This window comes from Crotalus tigris, unplaced genomic scaffold, assembly GCF_016545835.1.
Source record: "Crotalus tigris isolate CLP2741 ecotype Arizona unplaced genomic scaffold, ASM1654583v1 scf7180000018371.15429387391:27106975, whole genome shotgun sequence".
NCBI classification, from domain to species: domain Eukaryota; kingdom Metazoa; phylum Chordata; class Lepidosauria; order Squamata; family Viperidae; genus Crotalus; species Crotalus tigris.
This window is the reverse complement of record NW_024096970.1, coordinates 11,456,893-11,482,139: the sequence shown is the minus strand read 5'-3', so window position 1 is coordinate 11,482,139 and position 25,247 is coordinate 11,456,893. Positions and strand designations below refer to the sequence as shown.

The 25,247-nt window shown below is 35.0% G+C and overlaps 1 protein-coding gene across 3 annotated transcripts in view; it reads right to left on the bottom strand.

Moving 5' to 3' along the window:
* The window catches only part of RP1 (RP1 axonemal microtubule associated), a 186,342-nt gene that overhangs the window by 133,550 nt on the left and 27,545 nt on the right, over positions 1-25,247 (bottom strand). For all 3 annotated transcript variants that reach the window (XR_005557687.1, XM_039351366.1, XM_039351365.1), the window contains exons 4-17: positions 19,715-19,878; positions 17,718-17,804; positions 16,518-16,650; positions 15,318-15,469; positions 13,924-14,002; positions 12,139-12,214; positions 10,059-10,135; positions 9,274-9,305; positions 8,257-8,386; positions 7,393-7,496; positions 6,442-6,615; positions 5,788-6,000; positions 3,961-4,138; positions 2,399-2,518 (exon numbers count right to left, since the gene is read on the bottom strand). Coding sequence is in view for 2 of the 3 variants with exons in the window: in XM_039351366.1 (XP_039207300.1) it covers positions 2,399-2,518; positions 3,961-4,138; positions 5,788-6,000; positions 6,442-6,615; positions 7,393-7,496; positions 8,257-8,386; positions 9,274-9,305; positions 10,059-10,135; positions 12,139-12,214; positions 13,924-14,002; positions 15,318-15,469; positions 16,518-16,650; positions 17,718-17,804; positions 19,715-19,878 (1,719 nt within the window). In the remaining variant the exon portion in view is untranslated. The remainder of the gene's footprint in view (positions 1-2,398; positions 2,519-3,960; positions 4,139-5,787; positions 6,001-6,441; positions 6,616-7,392; positions 7,497-8,256; positions 8,387-9,273; positions 9,306-10,058; positions 10,136-12,138; positions 12,215-13,923; positions 14,003-15,317; positions 15,470-16,517; positions 16,651-17,717; positions 17,805-19,714; positions 19,879-25,247) is intronic.

Here is a 25,247-nt window from a genome sequence, read left to right as displayed (position 1 = left end):
AAGAGCCTTTCGAAACTCAAGTCTGCTTGTGTGGGGAAATAACTTTTTAAAGTTACTTTTCATATCCTAAAACTTACTGGTGAAACTACTATGAAACTTTTCTGAAACAAATAAGCATTTTCTAATCTCTAAAACGATGTGGTCTATTTTAGAATAAATGTTCTCCTACCCTTGGCAAGTTGCACACCTTAAAATATTAGGCTTTTAAAATTATTTGGAGTTTTCAGCATTTTCAAACTGCCTGCAAGCTACCCCCCTTTCAATTCTATTCCTGCTCTTTGTTCTCCATACCTTTTGTCTGCCTCTCCTGGTAGAGTCTGTCCAGAAAAGGGGGGGGAGACCTTGTTCTTGTATCTTTCAGCCCTGAAACCCTCTCCCAAGCCTTTGGAAGCACAACACACAGACCCAGATGCTGCCTCCATCCATTTGAGCAATGGAATTGAGTTTGAATCCAGCCATCCACTAAAAAGCCACCATGCATCTTCCCAAGTCCTACCATTTCCCCAGATGCCTGTGAGAGCTGCAGAAGGAAGGTGGTGCCATGTGAAGCCTCAGAAGAGAAAATTAAGACTGTGGGGGGAGGGTGGAAACTCATTGTAAACTTTTCTTTCTTGCCCCATTTGTATTGTAACAAGCCAGTTGAATGTATTAATGGAGAGATGGCATTTAGGAATAGGTGGCAGAACAAGTACTGAACACCTTGGACTTCTATCTGGTGGGAGGGAAAACTTTTCCAGAATGTTTGTATTGCCTATTTTGTAGAAATAGCTGCATATGCACACATACACCATTCACACCATTCAGAGTCTATCCCCTCCACCTACCTTTAGTAAAGTTCCCCTCAGGCTGATTTTTGCTCTATTGCACCAAAGCTTTGTGGGACCAACTTCCAACAGATACCAAGGGGGAGGGAACTAGGCCCCCTCAGGTGATTTGCAATTCATATGCCCTGACTAAGGAAGCAACAGGAAAAATCCCAAACTTCAGCCCTGAATATTTTGCACTGTTGAGCTCAGATTGGGATTCCTAGAACTCATTATGTGCAATTTAAAGAAAATTTAATAGACTGGCATATTGGACATTACAAACCTGGATGCACTGAATTAAGAGCTAAGGCAGGAAACAACCCTTGAAATTGGGCAGCCAGTGGTCATGTACTAAGGAAAACCATGGCTGTGAAGAATTTTGGGAGGTATGCAAACCTGACTGGAAGCTAAAGGTGACATCCAACATTTGAAAATGATTGGCACAGAATATTGGATACTATAAATTTCTTTTCCACCTAACAAAATTGGGAGCCACTAAAGGGATCTTTTTCTGCTGCCTCCATTAATGTCTTCTTTTTCTTTTTTTGCTTAACAGTTTAAAAGCTTGCCTACCAAGTCTCCCTGACCAGATCAATTTTAATGTCATATATTTACACACTTAAGGCACAAAGTGGGGATATTGATGGAAGTTAGCCCCCCCAGAAGGAAATATTAAAAAGGGCAGAAAAATATATTTTTCCTCAAAAGGACTTTTTAAAAACCAAACCTGGCCCCAAATCTATCTGCCCCAAACAAGAGCTAGGCCCATACAGATGCAAATGTAACACCATCAGAAAGTTGGAGCCAGAGCAATCAAGAAGACAAAAGAGAAGATCTGCATACCCCACCCAAACTCTAGGAGTCAGCCCCATCGCCTGGGAAGCAGGATATGATAATGCAATTTCCTGAAGAACCATCTTTCTGCAATAAACTGTAATCTTCAGGAACTGTCACCCACCAACAGGTCAATTTAGTAACTACACCTAACACTGCAGTTCAGTTACCCTTGCTAACCAAACCAGCCTTCACTTTGCCAAGCGACACTGAGGATGACTTCCTATAAAGCGCAACCTCCTTATTTTTTAAATAAAACAGAAAAGTAGGAGATGTTGGAGTCATTGGGTTATCTGGCCTGTTAGGCTGAGTCATCAGCTGCAGTAGGCCAAGGTATGAGGAAGTCAAAAGTGAAAAAACAAGTTTGTGCCGTGCGGTGCAAGGGAATGTTGTTTTGGTGTTTGTTAGTGCCGTGTGCAACAGCTGTATAGTAGCGTGTGCAAAACAAAGTTAGCACGTGTAATATGCTAATATGCTGTGTCATAACAAATGTGGTTGGTGTAAGGTGGTCACCAGGTGCCTATAAACTCGCCTTCTGATAACACAATAAAAGGGATGCTTCGTCTTTGTTCGAGGCTCCCATCCCGAGGAAACCACGTGTAAGTGTCTGTTCTTCAACACCCATGGGAGACCGCTGGGCGCGTGAAAACCCACACCATCATTAATAGCAGATCAGGTTAATGCTTTGAAAATCAAACACCCATTTCAATATGTTGACTGACTTAAATTGAATGAATGAATGAATGAATGAATTTTACCTGAAGGAGGAAAATTTGTTTCTCTTCCAGGTACTAGATTCTGGGTTCCTGCAAACTGCTGCTTAGATTCTTCCTGCTGGGCAAGAGTTGCAGATGTTCCCATTGGCTTTTTTCTGCCAACTAAAATTTAATGGAAGTATTTTTTTAAAAAATGGCAACTTTTTCAAAGGCAGTTAAAAACAGTTCTTATTTCTGTACAAATTTTCCATAAATTCAAAAGGGCAACTGGCTTTACAGTTTTCTAATATATACTGTAACAGATTATATACATTTCTTTTCTTATGAATTGCATGCAAGAGTTTAATGTTCTTATGCAGAAGTGCTAGACTGGTGTTGACAAATAGCCTAGCCAGGGCATGAATTGAAAAGTTTGGCCATGTAAAGCCCCTTGCTGGCAAAATCAGAGAAAATCCGTCTGGGCACCCAGTGGTGACAGAGATCAATGGAATGACGATTGACCCTGGTTGTCTTTCCCAGTTAAAATGGAGCTTCTGTGCAGCAGAGGAAGAAGATAGTGGTCCTGTTTTTATACACAAGTATAGTGGTCTTTCAAAAAAAAGCTGAACATGATGTTTATAAGGACTGTGCATAATACCACTCAAGCATTATGGAAAGTGCAGACCATGCATTACTTGGGCAGATGCTCCTGAAGTCTGAGTCAAAATGGTCATGAAGAAAAATTTCTCTAGTGACTGGAAAGAAGAGGACATGTCCACAAGAGCTTGAAGTGGCCTGTGGGGTTGGACAGATTTCAACTTCTGACCAGGTCAGCAGTCATATCATCTGAGTTACTGGGAACCAGGTGGCATATACATTTAATTTACTACTACTACTACTACTACTACTACTACTACTACTACTATTACTGTTGTTGTTGTTGTTAATCAAACTATATCCATAACCATAACTGTGTTGGGAAAGAAGGGGAAAGCATTATTTTCATACTGATACAGCTAAACAAACCAAAACAGCTTTGAAATAATTTACAGCATCAATTTTGCATCTGATTTTGCTTGCCCCCAAAAAACACAAATACATGTGCTACCTAAAATGTCATGAAAACCAGGGAGAAAACATGAGGTCAATTTGTGGGGTTTCAAATAAAATTGTTCTATGTCATCTTTACTACATATCACAGACTACAAAGAGCTGATTATAATAAGATTACAATCATACTTAATAGCTACTGCGCATTTCTGCCACAATCTTCTGGAGAAGAAGACATAGGACTTGACAAAACATTTTGCTTGAAAACTGATCTAGAAAATTCCAGTCCTGTAATTTTGTAATCATAACATAGTGAACAAATTTTATCATCTGGCAGAAATAAACATTTATTAGTTAGAAGAGCTATGCAATTTGTATGTATTTTTAAAAGTAGCAGCAAATTCATTAAGTCATGTAGTAGAGGCAATGCAATGTGATATCAACATTGTTAATAACTGGGATGTTCATTTATAAAATTACCTTAAACATACTTTTACCAGTAATTTTTGTATTTTAAAAAAGAAATCGCAAGCCATGTATTTTTAAAGCAAATAATTATTTTAACTTGTACATACATTTGATAACTTGTGGGTAAAACAAAACGTTGCTTTCTCCAGTATCAACAAATGGCTTGGTATCACCATTAGGCAGAAAACCAACATATATTCCTCTGTTTCGTGCCGATTCAAGACTTACAGACCCAGTTTCTAAATTTTTTTGTACTTTGAAATGACAGTCCACATCTCCTATGCCCTAAAAAAAATGTAGTAAATCAACATGAATAGGACTAGAATAATTGTTCTTAGGTTTTTATGCCTCACCATCTCAACTATTGGCCTTTTTCTGGTCTCAGAAACTTAGCATGGTTGGACCTAGTTAGGATGTAGATGGGAAATTTATAAATACTGGATTTTTTTTTTTTAAAAAAAAAATCTTGACAAAGACAATGACAATCAGCTTTTCTTGCCAAGTAAACTACATGGATATGTCCACAATGCTTTCAGGAGTCATGTTTTGCTCACAAGACACCTTACGCTCACAGGACACAGCCTGTCTTCCATCACCAGCTGCTACTGAGCCCTGGCAATTACCTATACAAAATGGGCAAGGCCACATTTTGCTAAATTGGGTATATCCTGCCAGTTCAATGTATTTCCCAAAACATTCCAGTTGTCATGCAGCAACTTTTCTATGGTATGAGATCATTTAACTTTACTTGTATGTGTTTGTGTTTTTTTTTTAACTAAAATATTCAAAGACTTGCTTTCTTTCAACCACATTTACACATTTCCACACCAAAAGTGTCTAGTTATCTGGCCGTATGACTTTTTCATTATTTATCTTCAATTGGGTAGTTAATTGGCAAATGGTCAGATTATACATACTCTTTTTGCAAGGCTACTAGAGCAGAATTCTCTCTTTAAGAATATCTACCTTCTGAAATGTTATCCTGTCAAAGTAAAGGTTAGAATGAATACATTTCCAGAATTAATATAATGCTATACCATTATTCATTAATATATTGTAGAAGCAGACTGAAATCTTCCTCACTATTGGGATGCATTATATTTCTGTTTAATTTATGGAAGCACAGAGTTCCAAAGGACCATTTTGATGATTCATCCGTTGTTCAGTGGAATAATCCAGATTAAAATCCAAATTAGTATGTGTGACTATGAGCTGCCCATCTTCTACTTGAATAATTTCAATGATGGTAACTGGTTTCATTCTTAATCACCCCCACTTTTTTTTTTTTTTTTTTTTTTTTTTTTGTCCCTTTGAGTCAGTCTTGACTCCTGGTGACAGTCTGGACAGGTCCCTGAAATTTTTCTGACAACATCTTCAGAAGCAGTTTATCAGTGTCTTTTTCCCAGGGCTGACAGAGTAACTGACCCAAGGTCATCCAACTGGTTTTGTGCTTAAGGTAGGATTAGAACTCATAGCCTCCCTGTTTCTAGGCCTTGAACCACTATACCAAATTGGCTCTCATAGTATTTATGACATGTACTTATGACAATAGGGCATATTTCAAAACATTCAGATTTGAATTTTTTATACAGAAACCCAGGGTTATTTTTTTTTCTGGAAGAAACTCCACATAGTAAACATTATAAAATGATTTATTGGTTATAGTCTCTGTATCTGAAGTGATTTATATTATTCCTATAAAATCTCCCTTAAGTCAAGCTTAGTTCCTGATTACTTCATAGAAATATCTAAGGAATTTTATTTTACTAGTTTCATAGTTTAGTCTTCAGTTTTGATTATCTCCTGTCCAGGTACTCTTTTAGTTTCTGAGTGCAGATCAGTTGCCTCCTGTTTTGATCTATTTGATAAGAACTAGCTTTAAAATGTATCTTTATTCAATAAATCCACTTGCTGAGAAAATGCAAACTTCTTACCATTCCATTACACTGGCCATCCTTGATCCTCAGATACATTCTTGGGTGTTTTGCATTTTCAAACATACAAATCCCAGAGCTGATTTTATGAACTTTCCAGTAAGAATCATCAGCCTGATTTCCTGCTCCGGTGCAGCTCCCATCAGATCTTAGGCAGAGAAACTGGCAGTAGCTTGTAGTAAGCAAAATTATGGCACTGTTCTGGAAAATACCCTAGAAACCAGCAAACAGAACCATCTGCAAATAATATTGGGTTTCAGATTTCCCATTTTTCACCTTTTTACCTCCAATCTAATCCACTTTCCCCAAGCTGGTATTTTCCAGTTGTTTCCCAACTAGTATGGCCCTTAAGGAGTGGATAGCATAATTGTTTTTTGCTTGTGATTTGTTCAATAAGCCATGATTTAAACCAACTATAGCTAAGCAATCTATTATATCAGAACTGGTCATTTTTAGCTGCAATAATTTAATCTCATTTGATATAAGAATGCAACAAACTAAGGAAACTGTGGAGCTACTGATAGTGATTTCTCAAAGTTATTGCAGTCTTCAGCTCCATCTAGTGGGTAGAAGTTGCTTGTCTTTTGAAAGCTGTTCATTTGCTGTTTGCACCAGCCTATGTATCACATTCCCTTCTTTTTCCTTTTCTCCTACCTTTACGTGGACCACAAACTCCTTGGTTAGTCCTGCATAGCCTGTGTTATCATCGGCTACCATGCCTTGGAAATTGAAAGAAATCATTTGCCCTGGATTCTGGGACGATTCCAGAATGGTGCAATGATTAGGCTGAACATGAACTTGCAGTTCACAGTGGTTATCACCATAGTTCTAATAAAGAGAAAAGTAGGATTAGTCCACATTCATAGAAATTTTGAAAATAGATACAATTTTAGATCATAGCATTACAGTTTTGCATAACTGTACAGCACAAACCTATCCTTTCCTATAGCAGTACATATTTCTTTCTGTTGTGTTTAAAAAGATGAAACATATTATAAGATCTAAACCAGGAAACAGGATTAGTGGATTAGTTCTTCAGTATTTACTGTCATTACTGCAATTTTAAGGGTGATGCTTCTGACTAAAAAGTATATTATTAACTGAATTATAACTTCAGCTACTACGCTAGCATTAATATTGCAATAATGCAGCATAAAGTGCATAAGTTTGAGCTGCCAGTAAAACCTCCCAAACTTTCCTTCAACAATGGCACAACACTTTTAGAACTCAACTCCCATTGCTACTGTTGTTTCCCTCTCAGTATCATCATCATGTATTGATCAGTTCCTGATTGTTGCCATTTTTACTGTATCAACCAAATGTGTTGTAAGTTTGTGGCAAGTCTGTGAAAGCATTTCTGCATAGCTACAATAGGAGTTTTGGTGGTAGTTTCCCACCCCCACCCCCTAAAAAAGAAGAGTTGATCAGTAAATGGTATGATAGCAAAACCAAAGAATGTCATATAATAGGAAGGAAAGTCTTGGAGTGGCTAGCTGCATTCTTTTGTAGAGGATATTTGTTATGACTTTTCTTATAGTTCTGATCAACTTTCTTGAGCACAAACATAATGGGAAAAAAGATAGAAGACATGGGTGAAAAGGTTACCATCCCTGTGACTGAGCCACGAGCGAGAGCAAGTCCAAGGTGGGGGTTTGCATGGCTTCTAAGAACACAGAGGTTTCCTTTCTTCACTGCCACTTCGAAAAGACCTAATTAGTTCAGGACAACAACAAAACCAGAACCTAATCAGATCTTTATAATAATGTAATATCGAGTTGCTTTAACCCCCCAAAACTGCATGAAATTTCCCTCTGTGAAAATACTGTATGTGGTATTTCTTTTTCCTTCTTGTTGATATTTATATATTCAATTTAATTTCTGTATTTGCCCATTTCAGCCAACTGACTCTGGGCAGATTACAGTTCTAAAACTAAAAAAAAACAGTTAAGATAATTTAAAACAATTTAAACAGTTAAAACATCAAAAAAGATATATAGCATCAAATGATATTTATTTGTATATTAGTTTTTATAAATAAATCATGTATAAAATATAAGGCCACTATAGGTGTGTGAATTTGAGTTTCTTATTTTAAAGTTGGGAACCTTTGGAATTTTTATCCTGAAATAATAATCTTTTTTATTTTGATGTTGCAGCAATAATGAGGAATTATCCATGGGATGATATATGGGAATAACATTATATTTCCTTTCCCTAGCATGTTGACCTCTGTGGAGAAATCAGCTTGAATCTCGACTCTGTAAGAAATTGTATAATTTTCATACATTCACAGTAGCCATATTGTTCATTCAAATCACAAAGTCCATTTACTAAAAACAAGCATCAAGATTCTTTGCTTTGCTATTCTATAGAACATGATAATAAAAAAAACTGCCCTCCCTTAAGATTATTTCCATCCTGTGTATCCCTAAAGAATTCTCATTCTGTCACTAGATAGACAACATTTACCATATTTGTCTTTTTTGTCAGCAACGGCATCCACCACTCCATCTTGTTTAAGACATATAAATCCATGGGTCATCTTGTTGTAAAACTGAAGTATATTGCCTTTCTGAAATTTCCATTTCTCAGCTGCCCACTAGAAGTATTGTAAAACAAAGTAAAACAACTTGTCACTCCATAAAAGACACTTTATGAACCTTACTTTTTTTTTCTTCTGTTCAATCATGTCTGATTGGGGCAACTGAATGGAGTTGAGCATTTACTGGCCAGGTGCCCTTCCGGACGCCTATGCAGAGTTCACAACAAACTATTACTCATTGCACCCAGAGAGCAAATATCTGCTGCTACCTAGTATCGAACTCACAGCCTTCTGATTGTCAGGTGAGAACTCCATGTCTAGGTATCACACCATTCATCTGAATCTATGAGATTGCCTGGACAATTTCCTGCAATTTTCTTGGCAAGATTTTTCAGAATGGCTTGCCTTGCCTCTTTCCTAGGGTTGAGATAAAACCACTAGCCCATGGTCACTCAAATGACTTTCTGTCCAAGGCAGGACTAGAATTTGCAGTTTTCTGGTTTGCAGCCTGATGACTTAACCACTACACCAAACTGGGTCTTTTTGTCTTATTTAGGTTTGTGCACTTCCAGATGCCAATGGCTTCATTACCCAAATTCTAGTAAGACTTTTCGTAGTAGCCTGAAAATTTCTCACTATTGCTACCCTCACAATATTCATATCCTTCATAAGCACTTCACAGAGGAGTCTAAAGAGTATTTTCCAGACAGTATCTCACTTTCCATCCCATTCTTGACTTCACTGCATTTATTTTTATCAAAGCAATTTAATGGTCAAAAGCACAGAGAAATGGCCACTGAGTGGCATGATATTCTTATCTTCTCAAGCAGGAGATAGCCATTCAACTTAAAAAGTACATATAAAGGGTGGAGGAGAGGGGAGAACAAAGATTACTGTAGATTTCAAATGAATTTATTTTCAATTTTTTTAAAAAATAATCTTACCATGTTCTTTCTCTTGATTTCTAGTTCTTGTTCTGTAGAAGAGCAAATATTGATACAAGTAAAATATAAGAAAAAGTAAATCACTCCATTGGAATCAAAATTGTCTGTCAATGCATTTAAGTCCAATAAAATTCTAATGAAATTCATAAATCATATAGTGTAAAAGTGGCCTTCCATGAACAGAGACTAACTCCATTAACTGGTGGGCATGATGACCACAGATGCCCTCAGTATTTATGAAAAAGATAATGTTTATATCTAGTGTTTTGAATGGTTTTCTACAATAGAGGACTCTGCAACAAGAAAAGCCACAATTTTGCTAGATTGAAAGCTCTCATTTTCCCCAAAGACTTAAACCCCAGGCTCTGAAGTTACTTTTCCCTCACTGAAACTTAAGGGTGGCTTCAAAACATCAAAATAATGCTAAGTTGCAGCTTATCACAACTCTCCATTTCTTGTCTCTGCGGCCTTTATGAACTTGGTTGTTTGCTACTTGTGTTATGCCTTTACTTAGTCTAAGACTGGAAGCCTACACAGATTTATTTAAAAGTAGACATCCATGTGAAGTAAATATTTAGAATTATTCAGCTTCTGAACTCTGTGCTAATCCTTCTGTTTCAAAGAAATATCCAGTGATATTATTCTTATCATACAGTGCACCAGACATTGGGAAATTCAGAGTCTATGTTATGTAGATGCTACAAAAATTAATAATATCATATACATATAATTTTTCAGTCTTTTTCAGAGAATGTCCTTCCCCAAGGACTTTGGCATATACTTACTCCTTGCAATGGTGTAATTATCAATCACATAAAGTTCTCTGACAATTTTGCCATCATCTTCTCCTTGATCTAGCCATCTTTGGGGGAGAAATATATTATGTAATAAGAATATATCTTGGCATGCTACTATTTAAACCAAAAATATTAATATTTTATGAATTAAAAACTATATGCATGAAATGAGGGTTGCACTTTGGGCCACTTCTTGATTATACAGAAAAACATGGCGACCTGATTGGACAAAGATCATGCAAAGGATGATGAAAATTTTGAATGGAAAATCCATTAAACTGATGCATATTTCAGAATGAAGAATTAAAGACATATAAGCATGCCTACAGAGGTACAAACAAATCATTTTCTATACAATTATCTCTGTCTCTGTCTGTCTGTCTGTCTGTCTGTCTGACTGACTGACTGACTGACTGACTATCTATCTATCTATCTATCTATCTATCTATCTATCTATCTATCTATCTATCTATCTATCTATCTATCTATGGCTGTGTAGAAACTTTCTTACAGCCATTGATGTTTTTAGTGTGGAGAAAGGAGAAGATAGTCTATTCTAGAAAAGCACAAGCAGGAATGGATTGAATATATAATTGTGAATATATAATTGATATGAACAAAACATTCCTAGAATTACATTGCATTTCAAGAACTTATTTCCTGTAACTTTTTACTGAACATTACATTGCAATATAAGCTGTTCAATTTTATGGCATTAAAGTGACATAAAGTGACATATTTTTAGCAAAAATAAATAAATATTTACTTATTTTCATGCTTAACTATGGTTCATATACACTTTAAAGCATATATGCATACATAATGTATGCATATGTAAAAATAAAACTCAGCTACAAATCGATGTGGCTGAACTGCATGATTTAAAATTAGATAAAGTATCTTAAATAAGATATAATTTGGGAACATTCTTTCTTGAATAGCCACAATATAATTCATTTAAAGCAAAAAGAAACAAAGATTATTTTATAAGGCAACATATATTTTCACAAGGTTTTGCCACCATGGGCACATGAAACATGAAGTATAATTAAGGCCAAGTATAATTAAAATATAGAATTTCAAATACACAACAGATTTTCTGTATGTGGACATGAAAATGATTAGAAGTAAATTGCCCCTGATTTTGGTTCATTAGGAGTTCATTTTGATTCAGGCAAAATATGAAGCTTGAAATTGTATAGTATATCACTTGGACTAGGTATATATGTATCTCAGGTATCAGAGGCAGTTTACAATTCTGTACCAGTTGCTGGAAACATGAATTCATGTTTTCAATTTGTGGTCTTCCCTTAGGACTAATATATCTGGGCTGTAAAATTCCACATAACCATTAATGCAGCAAAGAGAAAAATCTAAGTATGTCTGTCATCTAATGATCATCAGGCTGTTTGTAGTCAGAATAACAAAGTTGGAAGGCACCTTGGAGGGACCTAGTCTAGCTGCAATCTTACAGATAACTGCTGAAGTAGAGAATTCACAAAAGTAACACAGTGACACATAAGACACAGAAGTGCTCTTATGTTCAGATCTCAATGAAGCCAAGAAAGTCTTTCCATTAACAGAATTATCTTTCTAGCAAAGAACAACCAGCCAAACTTTGTGGCAGAAGTTTAAGATATAGTGCAAAAGTGAAAAATATCTGAAATTCAATAGTGTTTTAAGGAAGAATTGAAAATGAGAATGCCACATGGAATTTAATTTGAACTGAGGATTTTTTTTTCCTCATTCTCAATCAGCTGTTTGAAAGTTCAGTTTGACAATTGCTGCAGGATTGAGAGACTAGGTGAGGATAGTTTTTAAGGAATCTGAGGCTGAAGGGACTTTGTTCTTTAGTGTTTGCCTATACCTCACCTTTCCCAAACATCAAAGAGTTAGAAAAATCAACTCCTGGGCAGCTGGTCCTGGGAAGCTCCCTCAGTCAGAAGGACCTTCAGTTGTCAGTTCCTTAGTGCTTTGCTTCTCTCTTATCTTAGTCATTCCAATCAGATGAAAAATTTACATTGTGAACTGGCTATTATAATTTTTAAAAATAATAAACTGAACAAACCTGTAACATAGGAAGATATAATCTGAGTTTGTGATAGGATCCTGGACTATAATTTTCTCCAAAAACCAACCATTTCCTAGGTGAGAATATAAATATTCCATTCTTAATAGTGAAATCAAGTCAAGTATGTATTAATATCACTGCAATCTCATGACAGCTCTGTGCTGACTCATTCTCAAGTGCTAGCTTACATACTTGATAAGTTAAAAGAGCAACACACAAAATTAGCCATTTTTTGTATTACATTTAAATAATGTATACACTGCTGCAATATTCAGTTGCTTGTTTATTTGTTTATTGTATTTCTTATCTCTAATTTAAGACAGCTGTGACACCAAAACAATTTGCAATATAAAGCACCTACTGTTTAGGATGATAAATGGAAATTGAGCTATGCAAATGTAGATTCTTTAGGAAAAGATCTAAAATCTTGTGTGTCAAGGACATATAATCTGGACCTTAGAATCTCTCACATTGCATTATGGTGTGGTATGCTGGCTTGACAGCCATGGATAGAAAGACACTATAGAGGGTCATGAGCACAGCACAAAACATTGTGGGCTGTCCCCTTGATACCACTAGATGCCGTCGCTAGGGCCCACTGCCTTAGAAGAGTGAGGAAAATCCTCAGGGACTACTCACACCTTGGTCAGTACTTCTTTACTCTCCTACCATCAGGTATGAGATATAGAAGCATAGCCAGTTGCACCAACAGGCTGAAGAACAGTTTCTACCCATGGGCTGTCAGACTCCTGAATGGAAAATAACTCCATATATGATAGACTTGTGGAGCCGGTGAGTTGTGCAATAAGTTCACATGGTGCAATAAGATTGTGTGTTTGTTGTCATTGTGAATTGTGATGGGGGATGCATGAAGGGAGGCTCAGCCAATCTCACTGTACATGTGTTGTACTTTGACAATAAAGGAATTTGTATTTGTAGAATCACAGGTTATGTAATATCTCCTGCTAAAGCCTGTCCTTGAAAATAGTCCAGATGCTCAAAAAAGTATACAATATTAAGCTCATTATCTAGTTATAAATTGGAGCAATTTCATATATATTTTTCTTGAAGGAGGTTCAGAAATAAATAGGTTTTGCTGGGAAATGGTAGATATTAACCTATATGGTCCTAGAATGCTTGGGACCTAGTACTATCTCTTAATTATCTCCAGAAATGTATCAGCTCACATTTTAAGATCTTGTGAAGCATTGAAAAGCATACCCAGGTATTTGGCTATGTGAGGCACACTACCTGTTCCAACAGTCTTACCATCCATTTTTCTAAAGGAACATACAGCTTTTTAAATACTGTAGTTATGTTAATTATCTAAGATGCAATTTTATTCTTCCTTTTGTTCATGCTTATAGTACTGAATGCACAGCATTCTGCCTACTACAATTGTATAGTGGCATTTTACTTTTGAAAACCAGTTTATTATTCATATACAAGTATAATGTCTAAAATAAAATAAGTAATTAATAAATAATGAGTATTACTTAAGAATCAATGTTAAAGAAATTTAAGAATGGAATCATTGGACTCTGAAAAAAATCATTGACAAAATGTGCATATAATGTATAAAAGTTAAACTTTTTTTTCCCCACAGGTATCAGAAGCAGTGCTGGGGAAAGGTGCCAGATCTCCCTTAATAATTTTCTTTCCATAAATGGGCCACTGCTTTTTCTTCAGAAATGTTTATTCTTAAACTCCCAATAGTTCTATGAAAAAACCCATATCATATTCTATGTCACTGAAGTACATAAATACTTTAAAAGTTCTGACCTGAGCCAAGTCCATTGTGTCCTATAACAATTTTACATAAATGTCCAAGGTGCACAGCTTCAAGTGAGAATGTATCGGTCTGCAATCAAGCAAATAATACACACTTAATTTTAAGAATTTGTGTTTTGTCTTTTCTCATTCTCTTTCAAGTAATCCACATATGTAAATGTGAAACATAAATCCTAAACAAGTTTCTATTTGTATTAAAAGAGCAATACTGGGAAAAATACTTTTAATCAATTACTGTTAAATGCACAAGTTAAGAAAATCAGTAAGATGTTTTACTCCAATTAATTGAATTAAACTGTGATAAATCATTTTTAAAGCCACAAACACACACTAAAACTGTTTATAATTTTCTTTAAATTTAGTTTCTACAAGATTTATATTTGCCTCAGGCTAACTAAGGGAGTGAAGATAGCATAGTCACAAAATTGCTACATTAAAGCTAAATTGACTTAGCAATGCTGGAAGTACTTATTATTCATGCTAAAAATTTAAGGTGCAATTTCCTCTTTTCCCTAACAAATAACTGTTCTGTTCACCTGCTGTAAGTTTCATATATAAATAGATGTCTAGCATTTTTAAACTGGAAATACCAAAGGGAGTCATTTAGCATTGACAAAAGATGAGGAAAAAGACATAATCATGTTTAATCAACCTTTCTTCTTAAAATCTATATGAGTATGAGTATGTATAATAATTCTATAATTTAATGAAGTTATTTTTTAATAAATATTGTTTGTGATGCAGATCTATAGTAGTTGCTGAATTGTGAAAAGCATATTTATATGAACTGATTTTATTTATTTTGCACATTTATAATGGTGCTCAAACAATGTCACTTTGGGCAGTGTAACAAGATAACACTGACTATGTTGTTCAAATATCCCAATATACAAAATGGTGGGCCAAATAGAAAAATTAGAAAACCAAAATGGGACTCAATTCAATTGTCTAGGGGAGAAAAAAAAAACTTTGGGGCATAATGGCTCAGCGATTAAAGATGCTAAGCTTGTCACTGGAGAGCTGACAGCCCATGCAATGGGATGAACTCAAGTTACTTGCCCCAGCTCTTGCCTGCCTAGCAGTTTGAAAGCATGCAAATGCAGTTAGATAAATAGGAACCACTTCGTTGGGAATGTAACAGTGTTTCATAAGTCTCGGCGTATAGCCATGGTGGCCACATGAACTTGGAAGTGCCTTCTGACAATGCTGGTTCCCTTGGCCAAGAAACAGAAAAGAGCACTATGCCATAGAGTCGAACATAACTGACATAACTGAAACCTTTACCTTTTTATCTATATTTCAGGTAAAAAAAGGACTTTCATAGATAGTATATCTATTTGGCAGCTTGTTCTACGAAGGGAGGGCATTTACTTTAATTCACTTACTTGTCCTTTCATATGTTTTTGAGACTTCATTGACCTATGCAGCTGTCGGCATCCTGTGTCACCTTTTTCTCCATAGATTGCTATGTACACATCAGCTTCTGTCCCAGCATTCCAAAGATCACCAGTTACTACATGCACCTTGTACATTGCCACTGAAAATAATGAAGGACAGCAATTTACCAACATTATGCTTTATGTACAACTATTTTATACTGCTGACTCAATATGTATCAACATCATAGTCATTCACTGTATCTAGCTGACCATTTCAAGTACATGATTCTGGATTGCTCACAATTAAAACATGCATAAATTACAATAAAACACATGGTGGTTGGAGAACCATAACAAATCCTCAACATACCCAAGAAATCAATTCCATTCCACACCTGAGAACCAGGTCTTTGAAGACTTATGAAAGGTCAGCAGTGTGGTGGGGCCAATCTAATTTTACCTGGATGATGTTCCAGGTATAATGACAGGAAAGGCTATTCTTTGAAGCCTTGTCAATACTCCTTGGATGATAGAACATGCAACCTGCTCTCCTACCTATCTCTCATACCACATCAGGCAGGACAGACAGAAAAAAATAAATCTGTTTGTCCCTGAGGCTGAAACCTGACAAAACAAATGATCTGGAGCTGTGTATCAAGCCAAAGACATAACTAAGTTATCATTTTTCTCTCTCAGTGGCCAACCCAACTGTTAATCATGTTTGCAACTATTAAAAGTCTTTCCCACCATAAAATATCTTTAATTCCCTCGAGAATATTAAATTGGCAGCCATCTCTATATCTTGTGGAAGAGAAGTTCTTAGGACTGTATAAATACTTATTTCTCCAGACTCTTCTATATTCAGTTTCAATGGATAATCCCAGTTTTTAGCAATCATATAGGTGTTATTCCAGATTTTTTTTTTTTTTTGTCCTAGTCTGGCTCCTTGTTTTCCATTGATACATTAATGATCTTTTTGAGGTGCACTGATTATAAAACATACAGAATGCCAAATGTAGTTAGATATTGGTTGATATGCCTGGTATTACCATGAAATTTAGGTTTCAGAGTTTGACAGTATCTTAATTGTCACACACACACACACACACAGTATATATATTTAATTTAAATTTATATTTAATATAAATTCTTACACAAATATTTGGAAATTACTCAAACAGCAGAATGATCAAATACGTATCCTACCTGGAAGAATGGGCTGCCCCTGATGCAAAACAGGAAGTTCTTGACTGATTTCACCTTCATCTTGAGTTTGCGTCAGCCACTTTTCAACAGAGAAATCATATTTTTCTCCTGTTACAAGATTCTGCAATTGCAGCTGAAGACAGACAATTGAATCTAGGTTATTCTTTGCAGAAATGGAGTAGGGCTTTTTGCTATTACAATCCATTCTTAGGACCAATTACTGAGCTTATGTTTAAAAAAGACTCATTTTTCACACTCATCTTACAGGCATGGCATGACTTTTCCATGCGGAACGTAATTCAAAGGTTTCATATGCTATTTTAGTAGTATATGAGCATGTTTGCATGTGTTTTTGCATTTGTGCTTTACTATAACTGAGCTTCTTAGAATTCTGAGGATAGAATAGGATTTTTCATACCCAGAGTGAACAAAAAGCTTTCACTCTATGCCCTAAAATATTCAAGAGACCCTAAAGAAATTTCAAGCCTATTAATTAGTTTCTATAGCAGTGAAAACTTTTCATTGAGAGACTATATTAACTTTACACTTAAAGTAGATTAGGATGACATCCAGGTTGTTTGTGTTTGTGTGTAGGTATATGTGTGTTTGTGCATGTTCATAAAAGTTTACTTCTCTGTGTCCAGCATAAGAGGATAATATATAAAGCTCTATTTGCCAACAAACGAAATAGATTGATTATCCATGTTAAGATGCTCTCTTTGAACTATACGTTCCAACCAGAGTGCCTGGCAGACCAAATTGGGATAGAGCCTCCTGGAAAACAACTATTTGTGTGGTTGCTAAGAGTTGACTGACACTGATTTGGTGGCACATAAGCAAACAATCATAATGCAATCGCTGATTTGGTGGCACATAAGCAAACAATCATAATGCAATCATAATGCATATCTCATTCAGTGTTACAGATATTATTCACTGTCCCCATTATGTATCCTACTTGAAAACATATGGGAAACATTTAATTCCTTAGATTTTCATTATTTCAATCATAAAATCAGAGAGCAACATACTGTATCCTAGCGTTTTGGCCATATAGCACATAGTGTGTTCATGACTGACATTTACATTTTTCTAAGCTCTTCAAATGTAACAAGGTTTTTACAGTATATGCAGTTCATTTATCATTAGGGTGGCATATAGATCTAAATAAATAAATGCCGTAGTATTAATTTATGTCACCTTTTTGCAGTGCCAGGCAGGGGTTTCTCCAGAATTATTATGTCCTATCCGCATTTTGTATAGATCTCCCAAGTCTTCCGTGTGAATCTGTTCGTATAATATAGCAAGCCAAATAGTAGATCATATGTCTTTTTGAAAACAAATATGCTACCATAATTTCTCTCTATATATAAGATTTATAATACTTTTCCAATCAAAAAACTTCTAGGGAAATTTCAGAGGAAAAGCCTCTTCAATTTCAAATGAAGTTATGAAGTTACTTTGAATTTTACTTCATACTAAGCTTAGTAACCCAGATAACTCTTCCCAACATGTTGCCCTCAAAATGATTTATATCTTAATGATTATAAGCTTCAGACATTATGAAGACTGAAATATAATGTAATCAAACAGAAACTCTAAGACCATAATTGTGACAAACAGAGTGTTCACTAGAAAAACATTTTACAGTTTGTTAATATAAACTTACAAAGACTTAAAATGATCATTTTAGAAGCCAGAATTATTTCAGCACCTATATGAAGATTATTGATTATTTTATGTTATTATAGCAATTATTATTCAATTTAATCTACATTTTTCAGAAACTAAGATTCATTAAACTCAAAATTACACAATTACATGGTGTAGTCATAAATGATATTGCTTTGACAAAGCATGAAATAAATTCATAGTGTTATGAGCTGCCAGCAGCTGTATTTCAATTTGAATCTTTTTTTGTCCCATACATTTGAACAGACCAAAGGCAGGCAGCCATCTGACACTTCAGCCATTTGACATACTTGTCTCTTAACAACAAACTGCAATATCTACCAATATTTACTACCTTCACTAGATTTATATTTAGGAAGGGGCAATGGCAGATACAGAACTGTGTGCTGATATGTTAGTAGTCACAATTTTCTTCAGCTTCAAAAAAAGAGAAAAACATCTAAAATGGATGTTTAAGCATAGTTAAGTTCAGATAATTAGTCTTATTTTGAAAAAAACCCATTAGGCAAATATGAAATATTTTCAATTACTATTGTATATAAAATGAAATCACTATTTAAATAAATTTACCTTATTTACAACCTAAGGTTCAAAATGTTTCTGCTCTTTTCCCAAACTGTGCAATGGACTAGATCAGGGGTTCCCAATCCCGGGCCACAGCCTACTACCGGGCCATGAGCTGTTCAGAACCTGAAGTAGTGGAAGACCCATGCCTGCATCCCCACTTGTATGAGCAGCGGGTGAGCATGTATGCCTGCGGCTCACAGAAATGAGACTGCGGGTGCAGTTGCTCGCCGCTCATGTACAACCAAAAGGTTGAGGAATTCTGGACTAGATGGCCTCTCCTTTTGAACAGGAGACAGTTGCCATCTCTTTCTTCTTTTGGATATCAGGCTGTATTTTTGACCATGTGAGAATTAGCTTTCACAAGAGCAAGAAAAATCTTGAATGAGTCCTACCAATTTGTTAATACATTCTTCTGAAGTAAATCCCAAACTAAGGATCAAAGAGGAAAAAACAGTAACAGAAGCTGCATTCATCGTAGCGCTTGTTGAGTGAGTTGTGTCACAAATTGAAGCAGCCACATCATTATATCATTAGGAGCTGTTGGTGGCACAGTGTTTAGAATGCAATATTGCAGACTGACTTTGTTCACTGCCAGGAGTTCAATCCTGACTGGCTCAAGGTTGGCTCAGCCTTCCATCCTTCTGAGGTCAGTAAAATGAGGACCCAGATTGTTGGGGGCAATAGACTGACTCTGTAAACTGCTTAGAGAGGACTTTAAAGCATTATGAAGCAGTATATAAGTGCTATTACTACTATTGCAATTAATATAATTTAAATAGAATTACTTGGCTCAAGTCTTGTGGCAGTTGAAAACAGAAAATGACACCATACGAAATGATACTGTTTCCCATACATAGTCACATATCACTAATATTAAACAAATGAGAACTTTTAATTAAATGGCATTGTTCTAAATTTTTGTTATAATAAATACTTACAATGAAAGTATCTGTGCTTCCTCTTTCAAACACTTTTTTCTCCTCCCCGTATAGAAAGACAGCTCCTGAGTTGCCTTGTTCCCCATATAATGTAATATAAACTTGCGAGCTGGTTCCTGAAGATGGCTGGTCACTGGTAAAAATTACTACCTTCCATTTCATAGCTACAGAAACATAAAAGTTATTTAAAACTATGTTGCCGTTCGGAATATATCTATCCCTGTGAGATCAATTCTTCTCTAAATCAGTTCTAAGAGACTGAAACTTCAAATTACTTATTTTTTAAGGTTTTATTACATATCTAGGCACATCTTGGTTTATAAGTAGATGGTTTATTATTGGCTGTTTTATTGAAGATTGCTTTTATTTTATTTGGTATACTTCCAGCTTTTAGGGGATGAAAAACTGTTAAAAACAAACAATTATAACAATGTTTAATATAAGTGAAATTAATAGATAGTTTGTAAAAGTAACGTAAACAAAAATTTTACTTCCTGGAGTTTGTAGATTCCATATCTAAATTATATTTACAACAACAATAAGAGTTATAATATTAATATTAATCTCCTAATACAGTGCTTACATTAGTTTAAAATGACAGCACTTACATAAAAAAAATTAAGGGCAGTGTCATTTAAAAAAACATAAAAATTCAGTATCTCCTTCAATAACTGGGAAATAAGATTAAACAATATCAAGTGTTTCTAAAGACAAGACCAGGACTTTTTTTCTCATAGAATGCCCAGAACAGAGTTCCGGCACGTTTTTTGGATGGAAACTTGTAGGGTAGGCAAGGCAGGTTGTATGATGTGTGTGAGTTCCAGCACCTTTTTTTTTTTTGAAAAAACAATCCCAAATGTTTATCAGTACCTTCCAAAAATGAACTCCAAACAATCCTTAAAAGTTGATACAATGAAAGTAATTTTCAGTTCAAACTATATAAACAGAGCATAGGGTGGAATCTAAGTTCACTTTTTTCTTACTCAGCATTCAGGTACTATGTAGAGTATAAATAAAGCATTCATCTAAATATATGCTTAAAAGCAAACAGAATTTGCAAGATCTTTTCTTTGTTCTCCTTTTCCCCCTTTGGAGAAGGAATCTGACCAATTAAACCAGTTTTCCTTACAGAAATCTCTTTTACCGTAAACCTGACTGGAATTTAAAATAATCATATTTATTTGTGGCCCATATTTCTAAAACAGCCCATCTTCTTAGTTATTCCAGAAGGAAGAAAAGTCTGTCATAGGCAGTTTATATTGGTTCATTTTCTCCCAATACGTGTGCCTCACTAATGACTTGCATCACTATTGATATCCCAAAGGTGCTTTTTCACCAGGCAATTGGACTTTCTTGATTTTTTTTGTTGAGAGTGGGAGGGATATGACATCATCTATCTCCAGTCTACAACACAGCAGTTCCAAGAAGGCTCCACACCCATTTGCACTACTCAAGTGACCCTATGACACAGATAAACCTCCAGGTGGCCTCAGTGATTCTCTAAAAGAATGCAAATGACCAGCTGTCTGCAAGGAGTATAAATCCTTCCATTCCCCACCATCCAGTCAGAACTGAAGAAGCTTGGATGAGAAGTGAAATGTCTTCAAAGAAAAACAAGAAAGTCTGGTTGGTTGCCTCATGAAAAAGCACCTTTGGAATAACTATGACCTGGATGACTGAGAATCTCCATAGGCATTACTATTGATAGCAGCAACAAATCTGTATAGAATTATTGTTAATAAAGCCTTTTCTTCACTGTTAAAATGCAATGTTATGCTCATTTGTTAACTCAATAGAGCAATATTAAAGAAAGGAAAAGAAACTGGTTTCAAAACTTCAACCTATAATATCAAAGATAAAGGAATATTTTGTTCCTTCCAAGTAGTCTGCAGTTGTTTTGATTCTCTGAAGGGATAAAATAATTGTATCCTTGAGAGATTTAATTGGTACTTCTTAGTTCCTTGTCTTAATACATAAAATTGTGAAAAATATAAATACTGTGTACAGCTGACATAGAGGTTTTATTAAGCAATTCTAAACTGTTGCTATCCTAATAAGTAAGAAATTTGCTTCTGCTTATTTTTTTGCAGAAACACCACTCCGAATAAGCAGCTTTTCTATTTGTTCTCATAACTGTACTTTGCAATATGATACAGAAAATGGCTTTCAGATCTGGGCTGTCAAAACAGAAGATGCTGCAAAAATTTGGACATCCACTAGATGGCAACAAAAGGATGCAGAAAACTAAACATCTTGATTTTTGTAGCCCAGATTTTGTAGCCCTAACCATACATTAATCATCCCTCACTAATATTCCTCTGTACTATAAGAATTGTTGTTGTAAGACTCAGAAAAGAAATAAAGTAAACCACATCAAAATTTCTAGCACATCAAAAGTTTTAAATTTCAGATTATCGTATTATTTCTTTTTCTCTTTTTTTAGTCAACAATTCCCATTCTTCTAGGAGAATAACAGGTGGCTCCAAAATATCTCTCTGCATATTCAGTTATTATAGTCAGCAAGTGGTGTAGTTGTTAAGGTTCTGTGTTCTGACTATGGTAACCCAAGTTCAAATCCAGTTTTAATTATTTAAGTTTGTCAAGTGACAGCACTAGGTCAGCCAAATCTACCCCTACACACATACCCCAGTTTGATGTTGTAAAGGTAAATCATGGGGGAGGGGTGTTCTATGAGTATTGTCTTGAATTCCAGGAAGGAAGGTGACATCATAATCCATATGTAGTAAAACTATAAAACAGAATATACTCAATGCATCGCTAAGTAAGTTTGATTTGTACCTGTACAATGTTATAGGTAAACCTTTTACTATACATATCGTGAAGTAATACTGTATGTAGTTTATTAATCTATCTTAATATTATAGTGTCAAAAATTTTGTATAGTCATGGTGAAAGGAAAATTCTATTAATCACCCCAAGAAGAATTTGAGTGGTCAAATTGTTCTGCATATTACAGGAGTAATTGCTATGGGGCCATCTGCCATGATACACCAGATCTCAACTCAGTTACAATTTTTATATGATTAAACCAAATCCATGTTGAGAACAAGATCAGACATCTGATTCATGTTTACTATTGTACCCTAAAAATCTCAACTGGAGTCTAGTTTTGGTCTAGTAAATATAGATTTGCACATATAAAGTCAACTACATGTTTAGTCTCTGAGGATATATTTTATTATCTATGTTCCATGAACTGATAATAGTAATGACTTACCTCTTGCAAAACCATATTTTAAAAAAAATTAAGACAACTCTGTTTTACAAAAATCATTCCTTAAAATCAGTTACCTATGATGTCACCAAGCCTGGCATTGGCCTTCAATTTACGTTGTTCACCTTGCAAGCAAATTAGGACTCAAATTAATCAGGAACTCTTTTTTTTCTTCATTCAGTTATATCACAACTTTATGGTAGTAATTCAGTTTATTGTTCATAGTTATTTTGCAAGCTTAATGATATTCAAATTCAAAATATTTATTACAGTCAAAGACCAATACAATAAAAAATACTCAAACAGTATCTAGTTAAAAGTTTAGAATAAAATAATGACAAATAACAAATCAAATCTATCAGTTGCATATGAACAAGAGTGTGGCCTATTATAATGTATTATTAATTGTGAAAGTCTATAGTTATTAGGTACTAAAATACAATAGGGTAATAATATAAATAGATTTGGTGCATTAATTGTATAAAATGGTTATAATGGATTATTCATCAAGTTTCAGTGATTCTTTAGTGCTGTTGTGCAAAATCTAGCTACCTGCACTGTGGCTACAATCCGTTCATCTTTAAGCAATCATTGAAGATAAATGGTATAAGAACAGTCAGAATGCCTATTAATTATCGGGAAAATAAATTTTGTTCAAATGTCTCCATAAAAACAGCAGAAAAGAAGGACATGTCCAGAGGTTTCCATGTCTCCAGAAGCACAGGGACAGAATTTCTCAAGTTTAATGATAAACATTGTTTTAACAGAATGTACTTGCTTATTTACACAAAAACATAGCTGCCATTGACATGTCAGGAAATATGAACCAGAAATAATTGCTATTCAACTTAAACTTTAGATAGGATTAATAAGGGCACACTGTATATGAAAACTAAGAAGTATTATCTGGCTATCTCTCTGCATCAATTTATCCATGCATGCATACAAATTTAGAGACCACAGTACCCAAATTCGTAAGGACTCTGGGCAGTTTACAGATCATAATCAACATATGGAGAAACAAGTAAAAAGAACTTTAGCTGACTGGAAAAACAATATACCAAGTCAGCAGACAAAAATAACAATGCCTTGCCTCCCCAAACCTATGCCAAGATCTAGGAGAACAATCAGGTTTACAACAGTTATCTAAATATCATGGAGATGGAAGCTATGCAAATCTCTGAGTTACTTAAGAGGGCAGGTGCTGCACACTTTCTGGATCCTACAAGATGACACCATTAAATGGATGAAATCCCCATCAAATGCACTCTACCTGATTGTACTGGGCAGACAGAAGCAATTGGAGTTGGGGTAGTCCTTCAGATAGCCTATCTCAGTGGCATTAGTTGCATGCATATGTAAATAAATAAATAAATAGTTTCAGTTTCATGACTATGCAATCTGTGTTGGTTTAGATTGTTTTGATTTTTTTTTTAGAATCACACTCTATATTTGCTAGCATATTTACTATATGGGGATTTATTGTAATATAAAAGTAGAATTCTGAATAGTAACTAAGCCTTTAAGCAGATATTCACTAATATGTACATGCATGCATTTTATCTGATGCATTTAACATGATGCAATTCTCCTAGTGAAGTAGCTTCAAACTGTTCAGTCAGGAGCAGTTCTTTCTTCCTGACCCAGCTTCTTCTCATCTTCAAATCTGTTCCAGACAACTGAGAAATTTTTGGAGCAGATCTTAGAGAGGAGCAGAAGTGGGGCTATTGAGAGACGGTTTATTGTTTTTCCAGCACTGTGTTTCAAGATCATACACAATTTATTTAGTAGAAATATAATGTTTCATATACAAATGTCCAAAATATTTGATTTGTATTTATAATGTAGAAAAAAATGATACTTCTACATTTTCAGAATTTGTAAATAAAATAAATGCCCATTTGCAGCATATTTTAGTTCTATGTATGCCGGTATTTGACCAACTTTAGAAATTTATTTATTTAAGAATGATTAGTCAGAATCATATATTTAACTTTTAAAAATCAGTAAGAATTGCATTTTTTCTGGCATTAAAAAAAACACTACAGAGTTTTTTGATTGCTTATATGAGGACTGGAGCTGGCGATCAGTTGGTAAATGTAGATTAGCTCCATGGTCCTGCTATTTGTCAATTCTTCCCATGGTGAAGAAGGGTCATGAATGGGCTTCTCCTTCATTTGCCTGAGCAAATTCAGAAAATATCCTTTGCTAATTCTCCTAAGCATTTAAAGATAATTCTTTATTCCAAGAAATGTTAATTAACCTGATTTTATTCCCCCTTCATATTTCTCAATGCTT